This window comes from Malurus melanocephalus, unplaced genomic scaffold (genome assembly GCF_030028575.1).
Source record: "Malurus melanocephalus ecotype Western Australia unplaced genomic scaffold, MMel_1.1 scaffold_22, whole genome shotgun sequence".
NCBI lineage: Eukaryota > Metazoa > Chordata > Aves > Passeriformes > Maluridae > Malurus > Malurus melanocephalus.
The window spans coordinates 4030016-4053935 of NW_026623254.1; the positions used below are offsets into that span (position 1 = coordinate 4030016).

Below are 23920 nucleotides of genomic sequence, written 5' to 3' on the forward strand. Positions count from 1 at the left end.
ATCTACTGTTAGTCTAAATATCAAAACTAACTATTTTGGACACTACAGCAACGAATCCCATCTTTTTTCATGTTTATTAATGGATGATGATAATTCCTTTGTAACAGAGATCTCCTTAGCTGGCGGATATAGGATGAGACTTATTCTTTGTTATTCCAACCTTAGCAAATCCCAAGATGCTCACAAGGAAGCTTGAACCAGCACAGAGATTTGAGAAATTCATTATAGCCCCAGAATACTAGAAAAGATACACACTGGGGATGGTGTTACCATCTAAAGGAATGATTCAGTGCCAAAGAGAGGAAGAAGGTGAAATGGGACATTTAATATAATGAGTATCTTAGGTGATCACACCTTATTTCACCAATGCCTTTTTTCCACACTGATTCCAAAGCCTTCACAGAGGTGGATGAAGAACTGGACAGAGAAAAACCAGAGAGAAAGGAAAAGAGAAAGGAAAAGAGAAAGGAAAAGAGAAAGGAAAAGAGAAAGGAAAAGAATGCTCCTTTGTGCACACAGGACAGAAGTTTGCAGGCATTGGACTGGAGTTGCTGTGGGGAACCAGGTGGCCACGGCAGGGGCATTGTGTCTATGAGCTCCTTAGACTCTGTATCTCAGCCAGCTCAAGAGTCAGAAAACACTTGAAACTACAGAAACTACAGAAAATCCAGTATTTTATACAGAAACAGCTGATGGAATATTTCAATGTGTTAAACTCCAGACACAAAAAATAAGATTTTAAGGGAGTCTGCAGTATTTGGGGTTATTACTCTTTCATAATGTATATTATAACCTCATGTTTCAGGACTGAAAATTTCAAATAGAAGCAGAATAATGGAATAAATCCTTTTTTTTTCCCCTCAGGACACAGAAAATATGTTAATATGAAAGTCTCCTCACAACACAAACAATGTCATCCTCTTTCAATGTTATACTCCAGCATGAGCAAGGACATTTAAAATCCAAAATAACCTACAAAAATTCTGCAAAAGCTACTCATGTTTCAGTATTTAAGATCAGATAATAGATTGGTACATTGGTAAAAAAGCAGATGGTAAATACTGGTAAGATGCTGCTTGTCACATGAAGACACATCCTGCACAGAGAGACAATTCAGATAAAAGGTAATAAATTACTTTTAAAAAGAAGCCTCCAGAACAAGGTCACCATTCTCATGCTAAAAGTGATAATGTTTTAATGTTTTAGCAATTACTTTGGACATGGAGCAAGGGCATACTATGGACTCCATCATCTACAAAAGCACCAGGCAAACTGCAATCATTATTAATTAGAGAGCAACAGCAGGGATGAAATTTGTTTTCAAATTCCAGAAAAACACCCAAAATTCTAAGATGGTGTTTATAAAAAAAAAAAATGGAGGAAGGCTCTTTGTTCTTTCCTGTTTTTTCAAAACTCCCAACTGGCAGATGAAGTAAGATTTAAAGCCACACATTGCAGAGTAAAAAAGTTGGAAAGCTAGACACAACATTCCTGCAACATGTTAAGTAAACCTTTTCCTGGAACCAGAAGAAGCCCATAATAGTGCAGGCTGTTGGGGAATTTAATAAAGAATCATGGGCAATGTTGCTGATGGAATGCATGTTTGCTTTCTTAACACTTCCATTTTACTAGTAAAGGGGGAGAGGACAAGTGACTGCTCCATAACAAACAAACAGAGCTTTGGAAAAGTGTGAGAAGAAAAAGCTGTGCATAAAATTGTGATATAAAAACTAGGAAAGTATGTTAACATTTTTAAATAAAGAGACGCTCATATTCTGATTGCACAGTGCAATCTCTCTACAGACTTAATAAATATGGCTAAGGGCTAGTCATACTTTACAAAGTAAGACTATTTTATTTTAAATCACAGTTGACAGTAAGAATTGTAAAACCTTTTTCATTTCTTTACACACTTACCTTCAGCAAAATATCCGCTAAGGATCCTATAACATGCAAAGCTCCATCTTTTTTCCTTGGATCAATGTTTGGCTCTGTCAGAATCTGATAGCAATATGCCATCATTTTTGGTAACACCTATGTAGGACAGAAAACACACAATCTCCTTTTGTGAAATTATTTTAATAGTAATGTTTAAAAAAAATCATATGACATTTTAAAGAAGAAATTTTATCCTGGCCAAAGCAACTGTGAGATACTAAGTGTAGCACCTTTCCATACTTAAAATGCAGAACCCACGAATTTTCAACTTTTCAGGTAAACTGGACAGAATTAGACTAATCTCCTCGAAATTTCACATTATTAATAGCAAGTAAGGTATTTTTGTTACTGTCTTAAGGCAAATCAAAAAATCTGATGAAAAGGCAAGAGGCTCAAAAAGCACCCCACCCATTTTTTCTCCTTAACTTCTTTTCTGGCTTGTCTCACATATATATAAATACATATGTGTGCATACATATATGTTTATAAATATATATATGTATATATTTTGAAGGAGAGCTTCGRCTAAAACCTCATAAAGTTAATTTGATCTATTGATTTTGGGAGTAAAGTTAAGTAGACTTGAGACAAGTTTTTTGGCAAAACCAACTGTTGAATGTRATTTCCACACCCATTATGTCCTTTTCCAACATGACATTTTGATGGTCTAAATACAAATTATGAAAATGAGAAGGAAGGGCAGTGGACAAGAACTCTTTTGACAATAAAGAAATAGAAGGGTCATATTCCATCTATTCCATCTATTGTAAAGATTGTGTTCCCCTCTGAAAATCCACCTGGAAACAGAGCTCCATGACTAGTGGATGCTAAAATGGAACCTACAAAACCATTTGCTATTCTAGCAAACTGCTTTCCAGGGTSTGCCTGGGTATTTTTGCACAGATCACTGTAAACACAGAAAGATCTACAGGAAAGTTACATCCTCATTTAAAGAGTAACTGTATGAAATTGATTTTGTCCTTGCTAATTTCATTGCTGCTAAGGATTGCAAATTGCATCAGTGAAAATTAAGAAGGATCAGATCCACTCTCCCTCCTGCTACAGTCTGTGATGCTGAGAACAGCTGTGACAGAAGCTGTTTGTAAACTTGGGAAAATCTATTCCAATATATCTATTCCAACCCAGTTTGTATCTGGCAGATGAATTTTAAATCTGCAAGAAGAATCCACTTAGCATTTAGACACACCATATTTTAACTCTCCCAAAATTGATAGTTTTCAGCCAGGAAACATTTGACTGTGTAGCAGCAAGCAGATTTTTCAAGACTAGCTTCCTGTRGCATCTTCAAATTTAAGGGAAAAATAACATTACCAAGGAAAATTCAAATAATTAAAAGCCACTGGTTTCATACCTCTTTTCTCTTCTTTGCAGCAGTATAAAGGAGATTCTGTGCTGCTGTTGTTGTGGATGCATAATCCTCAAATACATCTAAAATTTGGGGAGCAAAACACATAATTAATCATTTTCTTTCCTAAATATTAGATCTTTTATAAACCATCTTGGTTTTGGGATATCACAAAACCTGGGTGAATACATAACCTCAAAACTATTGACACAGTRGTCTTCACTTCATGGTTAAAGAGTCAGACTAAGGCTTATATTATAAAAGCAATTATTTATTGCCTTCCAAGAATATATTGTTTATTCATTAGCTGTTTTGAGACCATATATAAGGGATGAAAAATCTTGTCTCTTTTTTAAATTAAACYCCCTATAGGAAGAACAACAATACATACCAGTACCATCTGTATACCATGTGTACACATTTTGTACTTGATTTTATTAAAACCTCATGGGAAACATTTTGTACATAGAAACTGCTTAGATCTGGGGCAGTTTTATATATGCTGAAAGGTCAAGTTTTTTAGTACCATTCACTGCAAGTGAACATTCTCTATTCATATTKAAAGTATAATTCATATCGGGTGAAAAAAAAAAATGTGCAGCGAACATGTTCTAATCCAAACATCCCTACACAAAATGAGTTAAACTAAAGATCATAAAATGTTACCTTAAAATATGACTAAAATTACACACCAACTTCTCCTGAAAACTTTAAGATAAAACTTYATTTAGAATTACTACCAGATGCTAGAATTCTTGTTTCAAATCCAAAAGTGCCTCAGTAAACTTCCATTTCATGTACTTTGATACTTGGGTGCTTTTTTACTTTTCATGATACAATGTGAATCTGCATTTAACTGCCTCAGCTACATATAAAAATAAGATTCACTACTTACACAGAAAGAACTGAATTCAAACATCAAAAATCAAGGATGTTTTATACCCCAGTGATCAACACTATACTGTAATTAATCTGTTGCATAACAACTCTCCAAGCTTTTTTAATTATTCTATGAATATTTAAATTATGTATTCACATATGCAAATCCCAAATCAACTAATTAAATTTTCCCAAATGCTGCCTATATATCTCTGTGGTGCCTGGCTCGCAGGAGTTTTCCAGCTATAATTGCTGTACTTTTAAAGTACCCTTCTCCTTTTCAATGACATGACTCTTTTAATAAATGTAATTATTCACAATACAGCCCTATGTGTTATTCCCAAGATTTTGCACTGTGTCTTTTGAAAGAATATATATATATTTATCTAATTATCCTGCAATTTAGTAGCAATAAGTAGCAGAAAAATGCTGAAGGCATTGACAATTTTCTGTAAGGAAAGAGTAAGTCAGGCCTCTTCTGGTCAAAGTGAGAGCTGCAGGAACCTGCAGGCAGCTGGCACATCTGCAAGTCAGGATTCTGAAACTGGCATTATCAAGAGAGCATACCAGTCTATCTGGGCTGTTCTGGGCACATGTGAAGCAGAAAAAAGAAAGCTTTGAGAGAATCATTTAGTTCAAAGCTACCAGCCAAATGGCTCAAATCCCTTGATCTGCTATTAACTACAGGTTGGTGGGATCTAAAACAAATCTTCTTCTTCCTATTGTTCAAATCATTGGTGATGAAGACAGAGACATTACAGGGGCCRTGTTGATCACTGGAACTACAGTGCAGAGTTATGATGAAAGCAAAACAATGCCAAATTACCAAATTTCATGCGGATGTATTCATATGGATCCTCCTGCCAGAGCTCCTCATCCTCATCTTTGTAGCACATCAGAGAGAATATCACCTCTTCTGTTATACTCTAATTTTAGAAAAGCCAAATACATGTAAGTACACATAAAATCAAATTCCAGTACACCTTCCCTCCCCCATGCACTAGTTTACCAGACATATTTTTCTGAAGGGTTAAATTCCTTTAAGCAGCACTCTTTTACTTTGTCTAACAGAAATGAATTCACAGTATTATAAGGACTTTCCTTTTGAATCAGTCCCAGACAGCAGCAGCAATTATACAATCTACCTTTATAGTAATACATTACCATTACCGTGTACAAAATATACTTCAGGACAGTCTGTAAACAGCAGAATATTGCATTCTGCAGAAGGATCTGACCAATGCAATRCTTAACATGAGAATGAATATCAGAGTCCTTCCTCTCAAAAGTCGTGGAATTAACTAAAAAGGGAATCTTATGGTATGAAAGAAACAAGAGAGCATGAAAAACACTCTTCATTTGTTCTTAGTTCACTTATAAAATATGTCCTTAAAAGAGGGTTTAGTTCCTTTTAGGTGAATGTTCTCTTTGTGCATTATCTTTGCACTACAATCAAAAATCTATATACCATTCTGAACACCAGCAGCTAATAAAAGCCAGAACATTATGACTGTCTAGCAGACTGTAAAAATTAAAATAAGAAACTTATGGAACAGAATCTTYGRTGAGTTAACAGTATCTGCAATAAAAGTTAGTCATATACTGCAAAGCACAACCACATTTGTGTAGAAATTTTATTTTATTTTCCATATCAACTSCTGAATGARTCACAAAACCTTCTTTAAAACCACRGAACTTGRGGGTGGTGGGTGTGTGTGGGGAGGGGGTGTTTTTAAAYTCCTCTGATGACATGCATTGTTTATGACTGGGTTTTATGCACTGACCTGTATGTGTGGCTTCATTTGCTTCCATGTRATAGAATGAATCACCCCTTGGTTCAGATAATTCAACGTTTGCTGAAGAACACGTGGTGCAACATAGTCTTTTTGCCTGTACTGGTCTAAGATTCTTAAGAGAACCTAAAGAAACRACAAATTGATATTTTTAAATGAAGACTGAAAATTCCATCTCATGCATAAACATGCAGTGCACTTCCTCAGTGAATATACACGAACAGATGAATTAGTTTTACAGCAGATGTTCTAGCATTAGAAATCACTATAATGCCTTTGATCCAAATATCATAAAAAATTTTAATATCAAGGTTCTAATCCTGCACACATTATTGCAGATGTCCACCTTTACTACTGGCCCTGCATGTGATCACTTGTGACTATAAACCAAAGATGTACTTCAATAGTCACAGGCTCACCGTTTACAGAGGCCTCATCAAAATTTGGAATAGGAAAGGAAAAGGCATAGTGAGATTTGCAAACTGGTGGCTTCTATACCTGCTAAGTAGTGTCTGCGTTCATATTTAAGGAAAGGTCCCTAAAGAAGACAAATTACTTGGAAGAATAGTGATGAGAACAGAAATACTAAACCAGGAAAGAAAAAACAGGTTCACCTAAACCTCTGAATCAGAAGAGAAGCAAACCCCTTAACTTCAATTATCTATTGTAGCCATCAGATAGCATCACCCACCATGCTACTACAAACTCTATCACATAAAGCTCCATGGTATAAAGGTTTGCTCTTCTAAGAAAAACACACAATACAAAGCCACAAATCTGCACTAATGGACTAATGGCAGAGGAATTATTAGTAAGTGTAATGAAGTGGCATATGCATGAATAACAATAAAAACCAAGGGCAATGCATAACAAAATTTTGAGTCMTATGCTTTCAGCAGAATAATTCTGCTTCATAATTCTTCAGAACATTATAMTAAATTTTATTTTTAATATAGCTCCTTCATTAGGAATATTAAGTCTGATGTTAAGTCTTTTATATGACATGCTCCTGGGACAAGAATTGTCTGTATCTTATAYAGACTCTAGCACAATGTCAGCACTCACCAACTGATGAATAAGTAACAAAGGCTTAGTAATGTAATATTCACATTRCAATTCTTACTAACTCTGCAAGGAATCATAACAAATCACTATTTAAGAGCCAGAAGTTGAAGAAATGTGCAGAACATGCAGTACATTTATCYTGAAAGCTAACTGTCCCCTCTGCAAGAGTTTAATACCTTAACAGACCAACTTTGAGTATTTCAAATTCTAACTGCCAATGGGCCTATTTGTCCACTCTGGAGTCACACATTGCAAGGACTTTAGAATAAATATTAGACTGTTTCCCTTTTCATTTAATTTATAGCCTTACCACCATTCCTCTCCTTAGCTCTTCCTGATGGATAAACTATTCTGTGGTCAAACTGGATGGAGAAAAGTAATTTGTTTAGCAACTTTATCAGAACTGAACTGTCTCCACATACCATGTCAAACACAAATAAATTAGCATCCCCTAACAAAAATAATTTCCTTGCAAACTGAATTTATGCTATATTTTCCACATAATATGTTTTCCAGGTATAAAACAACGTTCATTGCTGTTCTCCAGACATCTTCTAATTTGCTTGTATCTTCCTGAAATAAAACAGTATCATTGGATTACCATGCCTAAATTGCTTGCAGCAAAAGCATTTGGTAAAGACAGGGCTAAAAAGACACCCTTCTGGGAAATGAGGCTTCTGCATCCAAAGTGTTCCCCTCAGTAGTACCAAGAGTGCTTATACACATGGATAATACCATTTCATCAGCATTCACGTTTTCTGAGGATTTTCCTGCAGGGTTTTTTGAATTGCTGAAAATCTGTGCTATTATACCTCAGTTGTATGGCACTGAGTTCTCAAGAACTTCTCAATCACTACAAGGAAAACCTGCCAGACTCTCTTCATTTTTGTTCAATGAGTGAACTTGGATACAAGCACACTGTTAAAAATTAATACATTTCTTCAGCCAAAATATTGCAATTCATAAAAARCGATCTGTGCTTACCTGCTGTATGCCCACAGCATATGTTTTTAAAAAGAAGTCTGAGAATTCAAAGTATTCTTTAGTCACATTTCCAGGACTTCCATAGCTTTAAAAAGAAAAGGACACAGATATTCACACTGTGAGAAGTCTACAGTGTCAGGAAAACACAGCACTTCCTAAACTATAAAGGATCCTGAGTATTCTTGCACCAGCAAAGGAAACTTTTACCACAGGTTCCTTCTAAGCCATCCTTTCCCATATAACACCTCACTTCCATTTTCTTTTCTTAAATTATCCCAAGGTATGATATTATAGTCAAGTAAACACTTGCTGATTTTTTGTCACAATCTTTGTAACTTCCATGTTTATAGATTTCTTTTTGAATCTTCCCCTGCCTTTATATTTAAGAATATAAACACTTGTAGCTGGATGCAGCAAAATAAACATATAATTAGATAGATTTCCTCTGGGGCAAGTTTCTTGCTATCTTAACAGAGTCAAATCATTTCACTAAGAGCTGAGACCAGTGTTATGCCAGTGCAAGGCAGGGGACAGCAGGAGGAAAAAGTCTTTAGTGACCATGAGCTGTTTAATTGATCAAACTGTCTTCTCCACTCGCATGTCAAGTAATGGCACAGGACTTGAAACCCAAGTTTAGGTTTTGATCAGTGTGTTACCGTTCAAAGAGACGAGCGACAATATGCAATGCCCACTTCTTGCATTTCCACCACACCAGCTCTGGTCTATCATCTTCATCAATCTGCAAAGTCTCCTACAAACAAATACATTTATTTTAAGTTAGTTCAGTCATTTRTTGAGAGAAATTATGCTTTAAACATTCCTTGCTGAGTAAACTAACATAAACACACAGCATGGACTAAAGCTTTGGTGCTGTTAACAGTTACATAACACTCAGGAGCTTACATACATTATACCAGCTAATTAAGGTGATTGGAATGTACAATACCTGCACAATGCCTGTACTTTAATTTTCAAAACTATGCRTATTTATACAAATTCTCAGATGTATTTGAATACCACATCACTCTAGCTCAAAAGGAAATCTTATCCAMCGATAAGAATCCTAAACAAAAATCTTAAAGAACATTCAGAAAATCTTTACACTCACTGTTTCTCAAACACACAAATATCAGAGGTCTTGACAAAGCTAAAACTCACCAGCGGTACATTTCTATCAATGATGGTCCGGAAGATCTCCATCCACTGAGTCATAGTCTGGTTATTCACCAACTGGAGGGGCAATGCATACTGCAATAAGGGAAAAAACACAGGTAGGAAATACTATTTTTCTCTGTAAAAGGCAGATCTTTCTGCAGTAGTTACATTCTAAGAAAGATGAGGTTTTAAGTAAAATTAAAACTAATTTGGTTACATATCAATACTACTCTAATTGCATCCCTCTTGGTACAATTTAGAGAGGAATTCGAGGGAAACACAATCTGAGCAAAGTACTTTGCTCTAAAAACTTGCCAATTCTGTTTTTCTTATTCACAACAGCTCAGGCACCCTTTTAGGACCACTGCAGTATCTGTATTACATGGTTTGGGCAAATCATCAGCATTTTAGTAAGCAAAATGTACTTCTTAGTACTATCTAGTTACTACCCAGTAAATCTTACTTCTTCACAAAATCCAAAGCMAAGTGACAATATTCAGGCAAGTTACTGACAAGAAAAATAGGATCTTGGCATCTTCTAAATCCTYCACCCATTTAATAAATTATTTTAGCTTTTTAATCCCTGGTAAGAAKTTTCAGGGATTCTGAAAGGATCTGGTTTTGTTTCTGATCCTCTATAAGTACTGCCTCACSAAACCCATCCCTGTAAAAGCCAAACTCATCTGCTAAAGTGCATGTGCTTCAATAAATAATATCTGCCAGATCTTCAGACGAKAATGAGAAATGCCACCTACTGAAGTGCAGTATCTGACAATTACACTAAAATATCCATTACTGACACTTTCAGAGGCCAAACACACAATCTAGATCTCCATGCAGTTCATACCAGGCTTTGTGCAACTTTATAAATATAGGAACACTTCTCTAGTGAGCTTACAGATGGAATGTGCAGAAGCACCTAAATTCATTAAAAATTTAATCTGGGAGATCATGTGACTAACTTCCAAGTAGAAAAATCTATAAATATCCTATTTCTGTAACAGCTCTTTAYTGTACATGACTTTTCCCATCCCAATGGGTATTCCTATTTAATCACACCCCTGAGTGTACTGAAAAGGGTCTTTGTGCCCAGCAAAGTAAAAGTTTGGTTTCCTTCTACACAGATGCCAACCTGAACAAGAGCATAGAAGATTTTTAAGATTTGTTTCTGCAGCAGTACAGAGTAATGGGAGTTATCAGGCAGRAGCTGGATCATCTGCTGCTGAATCCGAGGCAAAAATATTTGCATGGCTGCTATGAGAGGATCTCGCTCCTCTGCCTTTTTGTATCTGCAAAGGAAACAAAAATGTTGGTCCAGGATCTACACACTGGARATTTTAATRCCTATTTGCATTCCCCACCAACAATTTGATTTTAATGCCTATTTGCATTYCCCACCAACAATTTAATTTCTGCACCCTAAAAAAACAACRAAAAAARRAWWWTCMRRAWTYKSYYMMYYYYMCCYYCTCTAACCCCCATCTGAACCATTTCTGTAAATTCACTAGAAATACCTATAAATAAAAAAAATGGAAAACAACGACTGTTACCTTATAGGCAGTTACTGAAAGGAAGAACTACTGTTTACTACTGAATTGTCACCTCACAGGAGCARGCACCTGAATTTCTCTGCTGTTCATACCAATACCAAACCCAAGATGGGTGCTGAACACAGAGGAGTGACCAGCCATTGAAAGGGAAAGACAATTCCTTGCTTTGGAACAGGTCCTCTTTCTCCATTTACATTCCTTTTGTGTGGTTTATACATGTTTCTAACAATAGTCAATTTTAAAAAATGAATTATAAGCCCCACTACACTGCTCCTAATTTATGCTTTGTGGATTTAGACTATCAGGAGGATACTACAGRTAACAAACATGCAATAGGAGTATAAGAAAACAACAGCACTGTATTTATGATATAAAAGCAGAAAATAATCTGCATTCATACATCTAGAATTTGGGGAGCCTTCAAACAAAGTAAGTTATACACCTAAGGATTTTTTTTTACAGCCAGATCAAAAGTACAAAGCCTCAAGAAAAAAAATTGCAGTAAATTCATACAGATTATTGCTGGCAGGTCTGCTTTCAATTCACTAATGATATAAACATGATGAATATTTTTCATTTATTTGCAGGAAAGGAAGCATATGATAATTATTAATTCCCATTTTCTATCTGAATTCCCTTGTAGAACTGCCAGYGCTCTTAAGAATGTCATTTTCAGTAATCAACTCAGACTCAAAGTACCAACTCCTCATCTACTGATGGACATCAACTTACTCATAAGTCTTCACCAGCTGATAGAGACACAGGAGGCTCCCMAGCCAACTCCCACTGTTTGGAGACTGCAGGTAGTATCCTATCTTGTCTACCACAGCTGTCCAATGGCCAGGGAAGTCATGTTTAATGATAGCACGGAGGCACATTGTCAGCTGGGCTCTGTGATGGGAAAAAGAAATATAAATGAATATTTGTGGTGTAGTGTTTCATTTAAAGGCTAGATCCCAAATCTTGATTTATTGGCTACAATATCTATATTATGTCATAAGTATCGGACATATTATGACAGCACTAAGAGTTCTGGGAAGTAGCAGAGGAAAAGTGAGGAAAAATCTGACAGGATTAACTTCAAGGAAGAAACTAATTTTAGAACATTTTATCTACTTTTCTCCCTCCCTCCTCTCTCGCCACATCTGTCAAGCAGTACTTAAAAAGAACTACTTGTTCATGAAACCAGTTCGCGTCATACTTTGAAAATGAATATTTATACTTGCTTATCAAGCTGAAAGCAACCACAAAACCAGGAATTTGTATATTTTCATGAAAGAATAATGGCCTGTGTTATCATCCAAGCCACAGGTTCCTCAAGAAATTACARTTTTCCTGGGATCTTCTAGAACAGCACTTTCTCAACCTCCAAAGCATATGGCARAGCCAACTAGGTAAAAAACAACTCACCATTTCCCTCCTGCCACACACTTTTAGATGCCACTCACAATGGWGAGGCAAGGCAGGACTGTTGATTGACTAAAGTGAGGTGTGACTAAAAATCTTGAGTAGCACTGAACTAGAAGCTGTGGAGAAATACTTTTACTTCTGCTGAGCAATGAAAAAAAAAAAGCCTGCAGAAAMTATTAGTACCCATCCTATCAGCCACACTTTAATTAGAGGGGTACAAACCATAGACTGTAGTATGTCTGTGAGTCTTAAATATTCTTCCAGCAAAAAAAAAGAGAGCAGCAATTCATCAGTCTTTTAACACCTTAAAACCAAGAACACTAATACATATTTAAAAACCGGGATTACATATCAAAATCGATAAAGTAATTAAGAAGAGGGCTACTAGAAAAAAGGAAATAAAATCTTGGACACTATTTCCCTGAAGGTTAATTCTATACTGCAGACAGTCCTGTATATACTATCTGCCTTGAATCAGCCAAATAGACAGGCTGTCACTACAGCAAGTGTTACAAGACACTTTGAACAACACCCTAAGAGGATAAACCACATCACAGGGCTCTCTGCCAGGCTACTACATTTCTGAAAAACAAGCATGCAGCAGCAAGTGTAACTACATTACTATTACTTTTGCAAAAAAGTACCTGTTTCATCTCCCAAAACATGGATATTCTCATGTTAACAATATCCAGACTGGAAGATGTGAAAACCTGAGCAACAGAAAAATCTCTGCGCAATGTAAGGTACCTCACTAAGTCAGGAGAACGAATTATTCCTTCTACAATGTTATCCCGAATCTGCTGACGATCATTTTCATGAATGTTGAATGGAAAAACTGCTTCTCCAGGAGGTGGCTCACGGTCCGGCCAGTACTGTGTCACCATGTTCTTCAGGTAAATGGCAGCTAAGTACAGACAATGGGGAAAGAAGAGTTTAATTCTAACACACATTGACCAGTGCTCAACATGCAGAACAGCTGAAAACACAACTAAAAACCACCACTTGAATTCTTAAAAACTATGGRCACTAAGCATAGCTGAGTCAGAAAAGCATTTCTCTTACAATTTCACACAGGATCAGGCTCAAGTGCCAGATCAGAACAGAACAGGGTCATATTTCCCTCAGCATGCATTGAGGTACATTCTTTACTACAGCAGTCTTCCATATGGACATAATATCCCATCACTCTAAACAAGCCAGCAAAAATCTACTTATCTGTGTTTTCACTCATSCCTAAAACAACTAGTCAAGCTCAGTAAGTGAAGCTTTGGAAAACTCGTGTAAACACATCGCTGCACACACAGATGGGACACTCTGCTTGGGGAAATGCCCAGTATGAAACTGGCACGTGGCCCTACCTTCTATTCAGACAGAAATGTTTGTTGTGAATTCCCTAAGCTTTATCTCACTAGTAGGATTTCCCATAATCCCTTAGAATTGTTCCCTTCTGTCTCACATGAAAAAACAAGAAAAATAAAGTTAATCTTCAACAGTAAATAAAGCAGCCTTTATGCATAAGTACTAAAATGCCTGTAGGTATTCTTCAAGAAACATAGGAAATATGGTGTGAGGCATTAAAGAAATGTTCTTAATAAACTCATGCCTGAGTTTATTTTGGTTGATTACTAGCTAGAGTTTTAAAGTATAAGTAAGATATCCTTGGGTACAATCATTTTTCTTGGTGATAACAAATTGTGAAGTATGAAAACACATAGCTTGTAAAATATTTTATAGGAGCAAGAGGAAAAACAGCTCTTTGTCTCTGACATGCTAGACTAGTCAGAMAAGAAACAGGTCCTGAAAGACCAGCCCAAAACTTTAATCTACGTTTTCCATAGATCTTGTTGTTATACAAATTCTTGGCTTTTAAAAAATTCCCAGGGAAATCTGTTGGCTTACAAATACAACTTAAATGTGCTTTTCTACTTTACACCCCACTGTAAAATAAATTTTAAAAAAAAGTTACATTCCAYATAGTTGGGTTTTTCTCCTGAATGATACTGAAATGAGAGATTAATTTATGAAAATTACCTTATGGAGTCTAGATGAGGCATCAAACTTTACTACAGAATGGACTAACAACACCATTCAAAGCTGGATTATCTTTGAAAAAATAAAGGCCAGCATGACAAACAGAATATGTCAGCACACCCCAAAGCACTCAGGGGATTAATGGGATCTGTACCAAAAACAACCCAACAGTGCTTCCATGGGAAACGCTGTTCCATAGGATAAAATCAAAGCCATAAATGAAATAGTATTAATTAATTTACTGAAAAACGTAAACAGTCTCTGCATCTGACAAAAATATTATACAGGATTGTTAAAATGGATTATGGGAATTTAGAATCTGATCCTCCACAAATGCATACCCTAAAGTTAACTGCACCACCATACCTGTACTCACACAGCTGGGCAATCCTTCCAGACATGCTCAGACTGCAACTCTGTAACTTCCCAGTGATGTGATCTTCCTTCACACCTACTTACTTAACTAGTCACCAAGATACTGACTAAATGCATGTGGCTACCCTTGATCCAGGAGCTAAGGAGTTATTTCCATTATTCAGAAATTTTTATYTTTTCAGGAAAAGAGATTGAAATAGAGAAATGTATTCAAATGTGATACACTTTTTTATTTTTAAACTCACACTTGTCATCATTGCTTCTTCACCACCAGGAGAAATAATACCTAAGAGTGCTCACTTTTGAGTAGTAATCATGCTTTTCTCKTATCAGTATCACAGCAATCCAGTAGGGATCACTACTCACACAGGGAAAGTCAAAGCAGGACTCTACCCTATACCCACGGTTTTATCCAGCCCTCACGTAGGCAAGAAAAGCAGAGATAGATCTTTTTAATTTCCTCTTTCAGAACAAACCTGAACTGACTTACATAGCAACAGTCCAAGAGTCTATTCAAATAACAGACTGACTTTCTACTGAAAGAAAATGGAACAAAAGATTTATCTCACCTGCTTGACGCACTGGAAATTCAACTTGATCAGATACTATGATTTGCAGCAGACTTGGAGCAAAGTTGATGATCTTATAGGACTGAAATACATAAACAACAGTTAGCAAGTCACCATCTTAAAGAAGACTGTATTAGCAAATRATGAACGAGAAATAAGGATTTTGCACTGTTTTTGCACTCTCCTCATGACGTATGAAAGGTTTCAGCACTTGGATTTACCCAGATCCGCAGAAATCAAAATCATTACTTGTAAAAGCCATGCATGTTACAACACATGGGTGGACTAAATAATGCGAAAGGTTTCTCAATTAGAGATCAGTGATAATGAATATTTAAATAATTCTGAGTATAGACAACAAAAAGCACTAGATATCTGTCTTTGAATTATTTAACTTAGTCCAATAAGTCAAATTGATATTGACAGGCTTCATCAATATACGCCATTTATTTGCAAAACAGTTTGTGGTAGAACAGGAACAGTGAAGAGATTTTTAAAAAGCATTTAAAACTCTTTTTAAGTGTAAACAGCATCTGCATTAGCTGTATACATCTATCTTTTAGCAAACCAGATGTACATTGCATCTCAATAAAAACTGGGGAAACAGTAGGATAAACATTTTCAATTAAAATCAAGTCTAGGCAGAAAACACTTCAAAACCCAACAGCCTTCATGGGAACTTTTCAAACACTACATCAGCCATGCAGYTGAAGAATTTCAAAGAGAAAACAATGCTCAGTGAACTTCTGAGCAAAGCAYACCAGATTTAAAAGATGTGACAATCTGATAGCATTATCCTGCTGCCATCCACCAGGGTTCCTCCAGCGAGGAATCGTTGACTCAGCGTGGTGCAGTTACTACTAAGCCTTGGCAGCATCAGTGGTTACTCGTAGGTCAGATCTTTCATCCCGTGGATCCATGCCCTTTATGTTCAAAGAGAGATGTTTCTTGGGGCTATAAAGCAGGAGATTTCTGTATTTCACCTTTTATAGTATTTCTTCCCACTACATWATGCCTGTGGTTATTTCCAGAGCTGTCCTTTAAGCGCAGGCACAGAACATCCTGCCATAAACTCTGCCTCATTTGAAAGCTGTGAAATAAGAGATACTTTCTGCCCTTCATGTCCCCAATTCCTTGATCTAACATTTACATAATGAGGCAAAATTACATTGCTTTCATGATGCCTAAGTGTCCCAGCTGCATCGTGCCACTATCATTCGATAATTTTACCAAATCACTTAACTTTCTGGCCCTCATTTTATTCACTATAATGATAGTGTAATTCTAACCTACTCTGTGCTCAGACACTCATTTGATGTTTATAGAGTAATCTGAGATCTGAGATAAAAGCAGTAGTAGCAAATCAAAAGCATACTCTCCTGCAATTTCCTTCTCTATAAACTTTAATTACCCCAAAGAAAGGCTCCAAAGTAAAAGCTGTAACATCCAGCACAGAAGCTCCACTCATCTACAGACARGCTGAACTGTTTGAAGCATACTGGATTCCAAAGATCACCTTTTAACTCAGTATCCTGGAGTGCAAAGCTTGCCCTTCTGTCACTGCTGGACAGAATCTGTGCAACACTGGTGGGTTCTGATGGGGCCAGAACAGCAGACTGCAGACTGCAGCATCCTCCAGGACTCAACCCCCAACTTCCACAGAGGTAAGGAAAGCATGAGAAATCCCAGCAGCACAGAAAATCAAGAACATGCATGAATTCTGTCCTTTTGGTTCTCAACAGTGCCTGTATATTGTTCTCAGACCCAATCTACACAACTAGTATTACAGTGAACACACAGATTTAAAATGCAACTTCTTAGGGGGTTGTTTTGTTGGTGGTGGTTTCCTGCTAGAATCCTACCAGTACCACATTTGGGGTGGACACAGTGATAAAAATATTATCTCCATTCCCCTGTGCAAACAGTTTTTACTGAATCTACATTAAAATCACTGCTACTTCAGGAAGCTTTCTGGGTACCATTCGTGTCGGTGTACAACTGCTCTCCCTGAAGTTTTGCCAGGATCTACACAAATATGGTTATTCGGCCTCTGTGCCAGATCCGCTCAGCAAGTGCCTGGAGTGACAAAAGCCCTGTTACGCAGACGGAAGGCACAGTGTCCCCAAGGGGTCCCATCCCCACCAGCACAGCACTCTGTGCATGTCTTTACACTTCACACACCACCACCTCTACAGAGATCGCCGGGCACACTGAATCCTTCTGTTCCCTACTGCTGTCACACCCATCATTTACATTTTTACACAGCTCTGTTTACTACTCTTATCACAAACAAGAAGACTGTAGAGATCAACAGAGACTGTGAGCCCATTTTAGAAACAAGACACCCTATTCTGTTGTATTTGTGAAGCTCAAATTACATCCTGCTCACTTGTGTAGCAACAAACCCGGTCAGGAAAACTGCTGTTCGCAGTTTTTAGATCAGAAGACTTTTTAAAAAGCTGCATGCAGCAACATTTTTCCTAAACCAGCACATTCTCGTTTGTTTAGTTGTCGTGCTAATTGTGATCTTGGGCTATGTCCCTTCCCTGCGTTGCTCTGGACATCAGCAAGCAAAGCTGAACAGCATCACACGAGCAGGTGCAGAGGAACCATCACAGAGCAGGTGTCAGGTGTACACTGTGTACATGGAAATGGGAAAGGAAGAGACCTTGAAGCTGGATGAGTTCATCAAGACAGTTCTTTGTATCACTGCAGCTGCACCTTAACAAAAGCAGAGCGGGAATACTGTCAGTGCCACGGAAGGAACACAGAACTATGTGCTGATTTTGAAGAGCCGTGCCCAGGAGCCGCAGGGAGGCACCAGATGGCTGAAATAGGCCTTCAGCACAGCTCCCATAAACACAGCACGGTGCTTTGTGCACTTTGAATAATTACACTGCCTTGAACCCACATTGTTGTGATTTGATAAAACTTTTGGTGAAGTGCTGGTCCACTGGGGCATATGTTTATTTTGAAGGGGAAAGTAAAAGGTTTTGAAAAACAAACTTTCACTGAGTACTTACAAACAGCAATTATTTTAAAGCTGTGTAAAACACATACTGGCTGTTCTTATACGAAACACAGACCACAGCATCTATGCTAAAAAGTTATCTCATTTAATTCCCATTGGGATTAAGAGGATGGGATACAGCAGTGTGCAAGGCTGGCAGCTATACTGGGAGAGGCACGCAACACTGGGAAGACATAATTGGGTAAATTTACAGCAATGGAGAAGAGATGCACATGAACCATGCATGTTGTTCCATCTGTGTCCACTGTCTCAGGATATGTGCACTGCAGCTGCACAGCTTTCTGCACTCAGTTCCTTCACCTTTGGCATGATGGATCCCTCCCTGTCTCAGCATCACAGCTCCAGGCTTCAAGAGATCAGAGAACATGTAATTTTTTTTCCTATTTCCTCTTCCATGTGATTAGGTACAGAACATAAGACACCCAAGTGAGCCTCAGATGGGCCACAAAAAACATCAAGAAGAGCACCATCACTTGAAAAGAGCTAGAATACAAGGACAGGGAAGTAGGGAAAATATATGAACATTTCCCCAAAGGCATCCTACTGAAACAAAGGCTATTCACATCTAATGYTCAGATTTGGCTCCCAGGCTATCACACATTACAAACTACTAAACTGATTTCATGAAGCATTATTCTTGTGTCTTGCTTGTTGTCACATTTAAAGTCCACATCGAGCAACTGCTCCAGAATCACATTTGTCAATAACTTTCMCACTGTACTGATGGTGCCTGAGTGCAGAATGGCACTGAAAGGTGCTTCTTCCCCTGCAAAACAACAGGACACTCTAGGACAATGGATATGGGAAACATGGAAGCCTTCCCTCAGGTTCTGCAAGCCAAGACCATCCTTCTACACCAGTAGTAAACACCACTCTTTATCTACCTCTGAAGCCAAATATGGCACATAAAAATTGCTGAATAAATAAGGCACCGCAGCTTTGTTTCCAAAAACACACAGAAGAAATTTGTACCTTGGATTCATGAGCAATTAACTGTTTACAATGATTATTTTAGGGCTTAAATACATTTGATCCAAATGTTCAGCTACCTGGTTTACCAAGTTTTATTTTCTGTTTCTGTKTACTGGARATRTATATTTAGACGTTCCATCAGCACACTTCAGAATATTTCTGCAATTGTCAATAGCATTTTCACTCTTATTTTTTTAACTGTCAGTCACAGACTGTTGTTAAAACAAGCTAGAACTTCAAAAGCCACTGTTTTCTTTCCCTGCTTATATGCCAAGGTACTGTGTRGGGAGGGGAAAACACACCAGGGTTTTCACACAGAGTGAAAATTAGCTTGYGTAAGAACCTACCTGAAACTGAATTTCTTTCCTCTATGGGTTCTGTTGCCAAATTCATTCAAAGAAACGCCACTTTCCACAGAAATTTTAATCATCCAAGTCAGCATCTTTATCAAATTGGTCTTTAATACAAATACCTGAGATTTCTTCCTCTAGGAATCATGAAGTGCTCACCAGCACTTTTAGACTGGCCTTAAGACCTCTGCCTACTATGGAAGCCAGCTCAACAAAGAAGTGGAAAGATGGGGAAGGAAGCCAAACTTTATTCTGGACTCTTCTGCCTTTGGGCAATCTTCTCACACTTCTTCCAGCACTGCTACTCAGTTTCTGTCAAAGCCAAATTATGTAACTCCTACTCAATATTTAAAAAAACTCAATTGTGTTTCTGCAATTGAGTTCTTCTTTTCCCCTTTGCTACAGGCCAAAGGAATGTGTTACAGCATGTTGAGCCACTGAAGATCAATGCATACAAACTGTATGGAAATCCTATCTAAATTGGATTTAGATGTTCTGTAATCAGACAGTACATTTCACAGCACTCCAAAAACTGGCACATGAAAGCAGTATATAGCCAGAAAATAAATAAATAAATAAATAGACCCAGTAAAAATCCTTGGGAGTCCATGAGACAGATGTAACAAGAGTAATAGCCTGGAACATATATTGATAAACGATGCACACAAATTGAGTGTATGATTTCTTGRTATGATAACTAACTATACTCCTAAGTATGGTGTGATTGATAAATATCATCAAGYGCACACTAATTACATGACAGAGCTGAACTAAAAAAAGGCAGGCCAGGGGGGCAAAAGAAAAAGAGGGGGATGGAAAGATGTGTATACTTAGAAACCCARGAGGCTAAAAGGGAAATGACAGCAATTACATGATATAGACATTGACCTGGCAGGAAATTACTGCTCTAGTTTAGGAAGAATCAGATTTCAAATAAATCCCACACTTACAGTTGTGTTCAGATCACAGAGAGAAGTGTGGTTTGTTGATGACTCAGAAGTAGCATCAACCAAGGAGAAAGATCAGAAAAATCCTACAAACAACTGAGTGATCTTTAGAGCTTCAACAACAAAAACAGAGTGGGGTAAGAGGCCAAAGTGCATGGTCACGTACTCAAGGATGATAGAATTTCTCCTAAAAACCTGAGGTTTCTTAATGAAGAACAACCATAGAATGAAAGGATGAAAGGACTTTGGTATGCTGAGTGACAACAAACACGCAGATGTTGGGCACAAAGAAGATAACTGTAGATTTAGTATTTAACGAGGTATTAGTGGCATTGAGCATGAGACTTTCTAGAACACTGCGAACACAAATGACCAGAGAGTATAAGAAAGATTAATTCAAAGGGAAACCAGTGCAGAGAAGAGCTGTGCTCCTATTATTAGATTTCATAAATTCTGTTTTATTATATGGCAAAAGAAATACAGCCTACTGAGGCTAGAAAAAACAGGCCTCTAGAGATCAGCCTTTGACAAATATGTCAGAGAGCGTACCAAGAAACCTGTTCTAGTTAAGAAGTAAGATTGGCACAAATGGATATAAATGGACCATAAACCAATTTTGGCTGAAAACYATCACTTGTTTCTAGCTGCAAAAGGAAGAAAATTCACAAGCAYCCTTCCAACAGATATAAAAAAAAGGGGGTAAAAAAAAGGAATCCTGATTCCACTTCTGAATGCAGTTAGGTAATAATCCAAAGGCAGACAGCAAACTCATTGATTTAGCTGTATCTTCACACAGGTGCAGAACATACAGATGAGAAAGAAGCACTTTCAAACATGCTGGGTCTTCCTACAGGTAAAGAAGCTTTTCTTCATTTAAACTCCACTCCCCATGCTCTACACTGCAAGCWAACTATGGAGTCAGGACTATTAAGATATTGTTCTAAAGGACTCTGTACCGCTACAGCAATGAGACACCTCCAGAGAGGCAGTGTTTGGGTGGACTAGTACGATTTGTAGTGTCTGGGAAACTCATGGCACTACCTGGATTCAAAGCTGAATGCCAAWGCACACTGCACATCAGCTAACAGCMRAGTTTTACCTCAACATTGCCTAGCCTGTCTCAAGAGCAGCATCCCTGTAACTGTGGCACAGAATAAAGGTGATCGCTGTTCTGTTTGGCCAAGGGCTACATCACCACTTCAGGTACTTATTGTCAGAGCGTTTTCTCTTTGAGTGGTGGATTGGTTCCTGTGCTAGAACAAGAGAAATGCTAGAGCAGCACCTGGATTCCAGCACTTGCAGGAACACAGAGACATGCCAACACTACCATCAGATACACGGGAGGGGAATCTGACACACTGCTTTGAAGTCTTGCTTCAAAAGCACTGAAAAGTTTCAAGATGTCAAAGTCCCACATCAGGCAACGTTCCTCAGGGGCACTTTTGTTCCTCTCATCCAAAGAGTCGTGTCAAACCCAGCACTGCATCACCGTCAGTCAGATACATTATGTTTCACCTAGTAACAGGAAGCCTACACAAAAATAGGTATGTCTTGATTTCAGGATCCATTCTTCATAAGTTAGCAAAAAGAAAATATGTCAAGAATTTTGAAAGAAAAATCTGCATCTCAACCTGTTTTCAATAAGTCTATTTGTACTCTTTGAATCTAAAATCCATGTCTTTTATGAGAATTGCACTACGCATCGCTTAAATTCAGAATGCTTCACAGCTCTCAAACTTAAAATGTTTTCAAGACTTTTCCTGAACTTCGAAGTACTTATTGATGATGTTAAAACAGCAGTTAGGAAGGGCCCAGGAACCCAGAAACTGCCTCTTTGTTCTGTACAGAGCACTGCAGTAGCAGCAATTTGTGTTGTTTTGACTCCTGTGCAACAGGCTGCTCATAAATATGTCATTTCCCTCCCAGTCCTTAACAGCACAGATAAAAACAGATACTGATGAATTTTTAAAGTAACTATACCAAAAAAAGGGAAAAAAAGCTTTGCATCCTTTGCATCCTTATCTAAACATTCACAATAATATTCTCAATGTCCAGGACTTAATCCACTGATTCACTAAAGGAATTTACCAACTGCTAAAGCAAGGATTAGCTGTATCTAATTCAGAAGGAGTTTTAAGTTGCCCAAATATAAAACTAAGCCGGAGGAGCAATCCTGAAGTAGCAATAATTCCTGACAGCCAATTCTCCTTGACTGTTTTGTTAAAACACCAACACAACCAAAAAACTCCAAGCCCTCCAACAAAATTCATCAAATACTCCATCAAARTATAGAAACTGAAGTTTTGTTAATGCTGTGCAAGGGAACTTTCCTCAAATGTTCAGAGGTTGGGGTCACGGTTTTCTTCCGTGATGCCACGACATTAGGAAAAGTGAGTGACTGGGGCACTGGAAACGGCTCCCCAGGACAGTGACCACAGCACCAAGCCTGACAAAGTTGAAGTGTTCGGACAACACTCTCAAGCACACGGTGGGATTCTTGGGGATRCTGCTGGCCAGGGCCAGGAGTTAAGACTCGCTGATTCTGATRGTTCCCTTCCAACTCTACATACTCTGTATTCTATGATTAACTGTAGGGTGCCATAACAAATACTGTCCAAAAAATCTAACGCGCGTTCCTCCAAGTTTCACTTGCCATGTTGCTGCACGGGACAGAACGAGCCCGAGCGTCACTACCGCCCGTCCCCTGCGAGCGCCAGGGCGCGACCCGCGCAGGGCCACATCAATGTCATCCCTTCCAACACCGAGCGGCAGCGCCCCGGCCACGCCGAGGGCCGGGCTGCCGCACACGGAAGTGCCTGCCCCGGGGGTCACAGCATCGCGGTCACCCCCGAGCGAGGGCAGCGACSCGCCCGTCCGCAGCCCCCGGCCCCGCAGCGGGCACTGAGGGCACTGAGGGCGGGCGCTCCCGGCGCGGGGAAGAGTGCCCCCCGCCCCTGCCGGCGGGACCGGGCGCCCCCGTGCCGCGCGTGGGGCGGGCCGCCCGCGGGTCTCCCCTCACCTGGTTGAGCTCGTTCTCGGCGGCGACACGCAGCTTGGGGTCTATGGTGCCCTTCAGCGCCTGGATGATCCTGTTGGGATCCATCTCGGCCTTCCYCTCCCGGCAGGCAGCGCTTTCCCGGGGTGGCAGGACGCGGAGAAGCCGCCGCTAGCGCCGCCGCCCCCCCGTGCCACAAGCGCGGGCCCGCGTCCCCCACCCCCCCGGCCCCTTTCCACAGCCATTCACGGGTTTGCGACAGCTGGGTATCGGGAAACGGGCGCTGCTTTACGGCCGCGGCGCCGCCTTCTGGCTTGGGGAAGGGGTAGGGCAGAGGTGGCCGCCATCTTGTTGTACGGCAGGAGTCAGCCTGCAAGGGGTGGTGTTTGCAGGCCCTGACTCCATGGGGGCCGCCATGGCGCTGTACGGAACGCCGGCCGTTGCTCCCGTCGGGCCGCTGCATGGACTGGTTTTTAAATTAGGATTTTAAAATCACATTTTTCTTTCATA

At 38.9% G+C, this 23920-nt stretch overlaps 1 protein-coding gene across 2 annotated transcripts in view; it reads right to left on the reverse strand.

Moving 5' to 3' along the window:
- Positions 1-23664, reverse strand: part of IPO8 (importin 8) — a 43197-nt gene extending 19533 nt beyond the window's left edge. For both annotated transcript variants that reach the window (XM_057390098.1, XM_057390099.1), the window contains exons 1-12: positions 23435-23664; positions 15116-15197; positions 12888-13044; positions 11463-11621; positions 10313-10469; positions 9184-9273; positions 8682-8776; positions 8026-8110; positions 5968-6102; positions 5010-5109; positions 3311-3387; positions 1918-2034 (exon numbers count right to left, since the gene is read on the reverse strand). In XM_057390098.1, coding sequence (XP_057246081.1) covers positions 1918-2034; positions 3311-3387; positions 5010-5109; positions 5968-6102; positions 8026-8110; positions 8682-8776; positions 9184-9273; positions 10313-10469; positions 11463-11621; positions 12888-13044; positions 15116-15197; positions 23435-23518 — 1338 coding nt within the window. In that variant the 5' untranslated portion in view covers positions 23519-23664. The remainder of the gene's footprint in view (positions 1-1917; positions 2035-3310; positions 3388-5009; positions 5110-5967; positions 6103-8025; positions 8111-8681; positions 8777-9183; positions 9274-10312; positions 10470-11462; positions 11622-12887; positions 13045-15115; positions 15198-23434) is intronic.
- Positions 23665-23920: the final 256 nt, after the last annotated feature.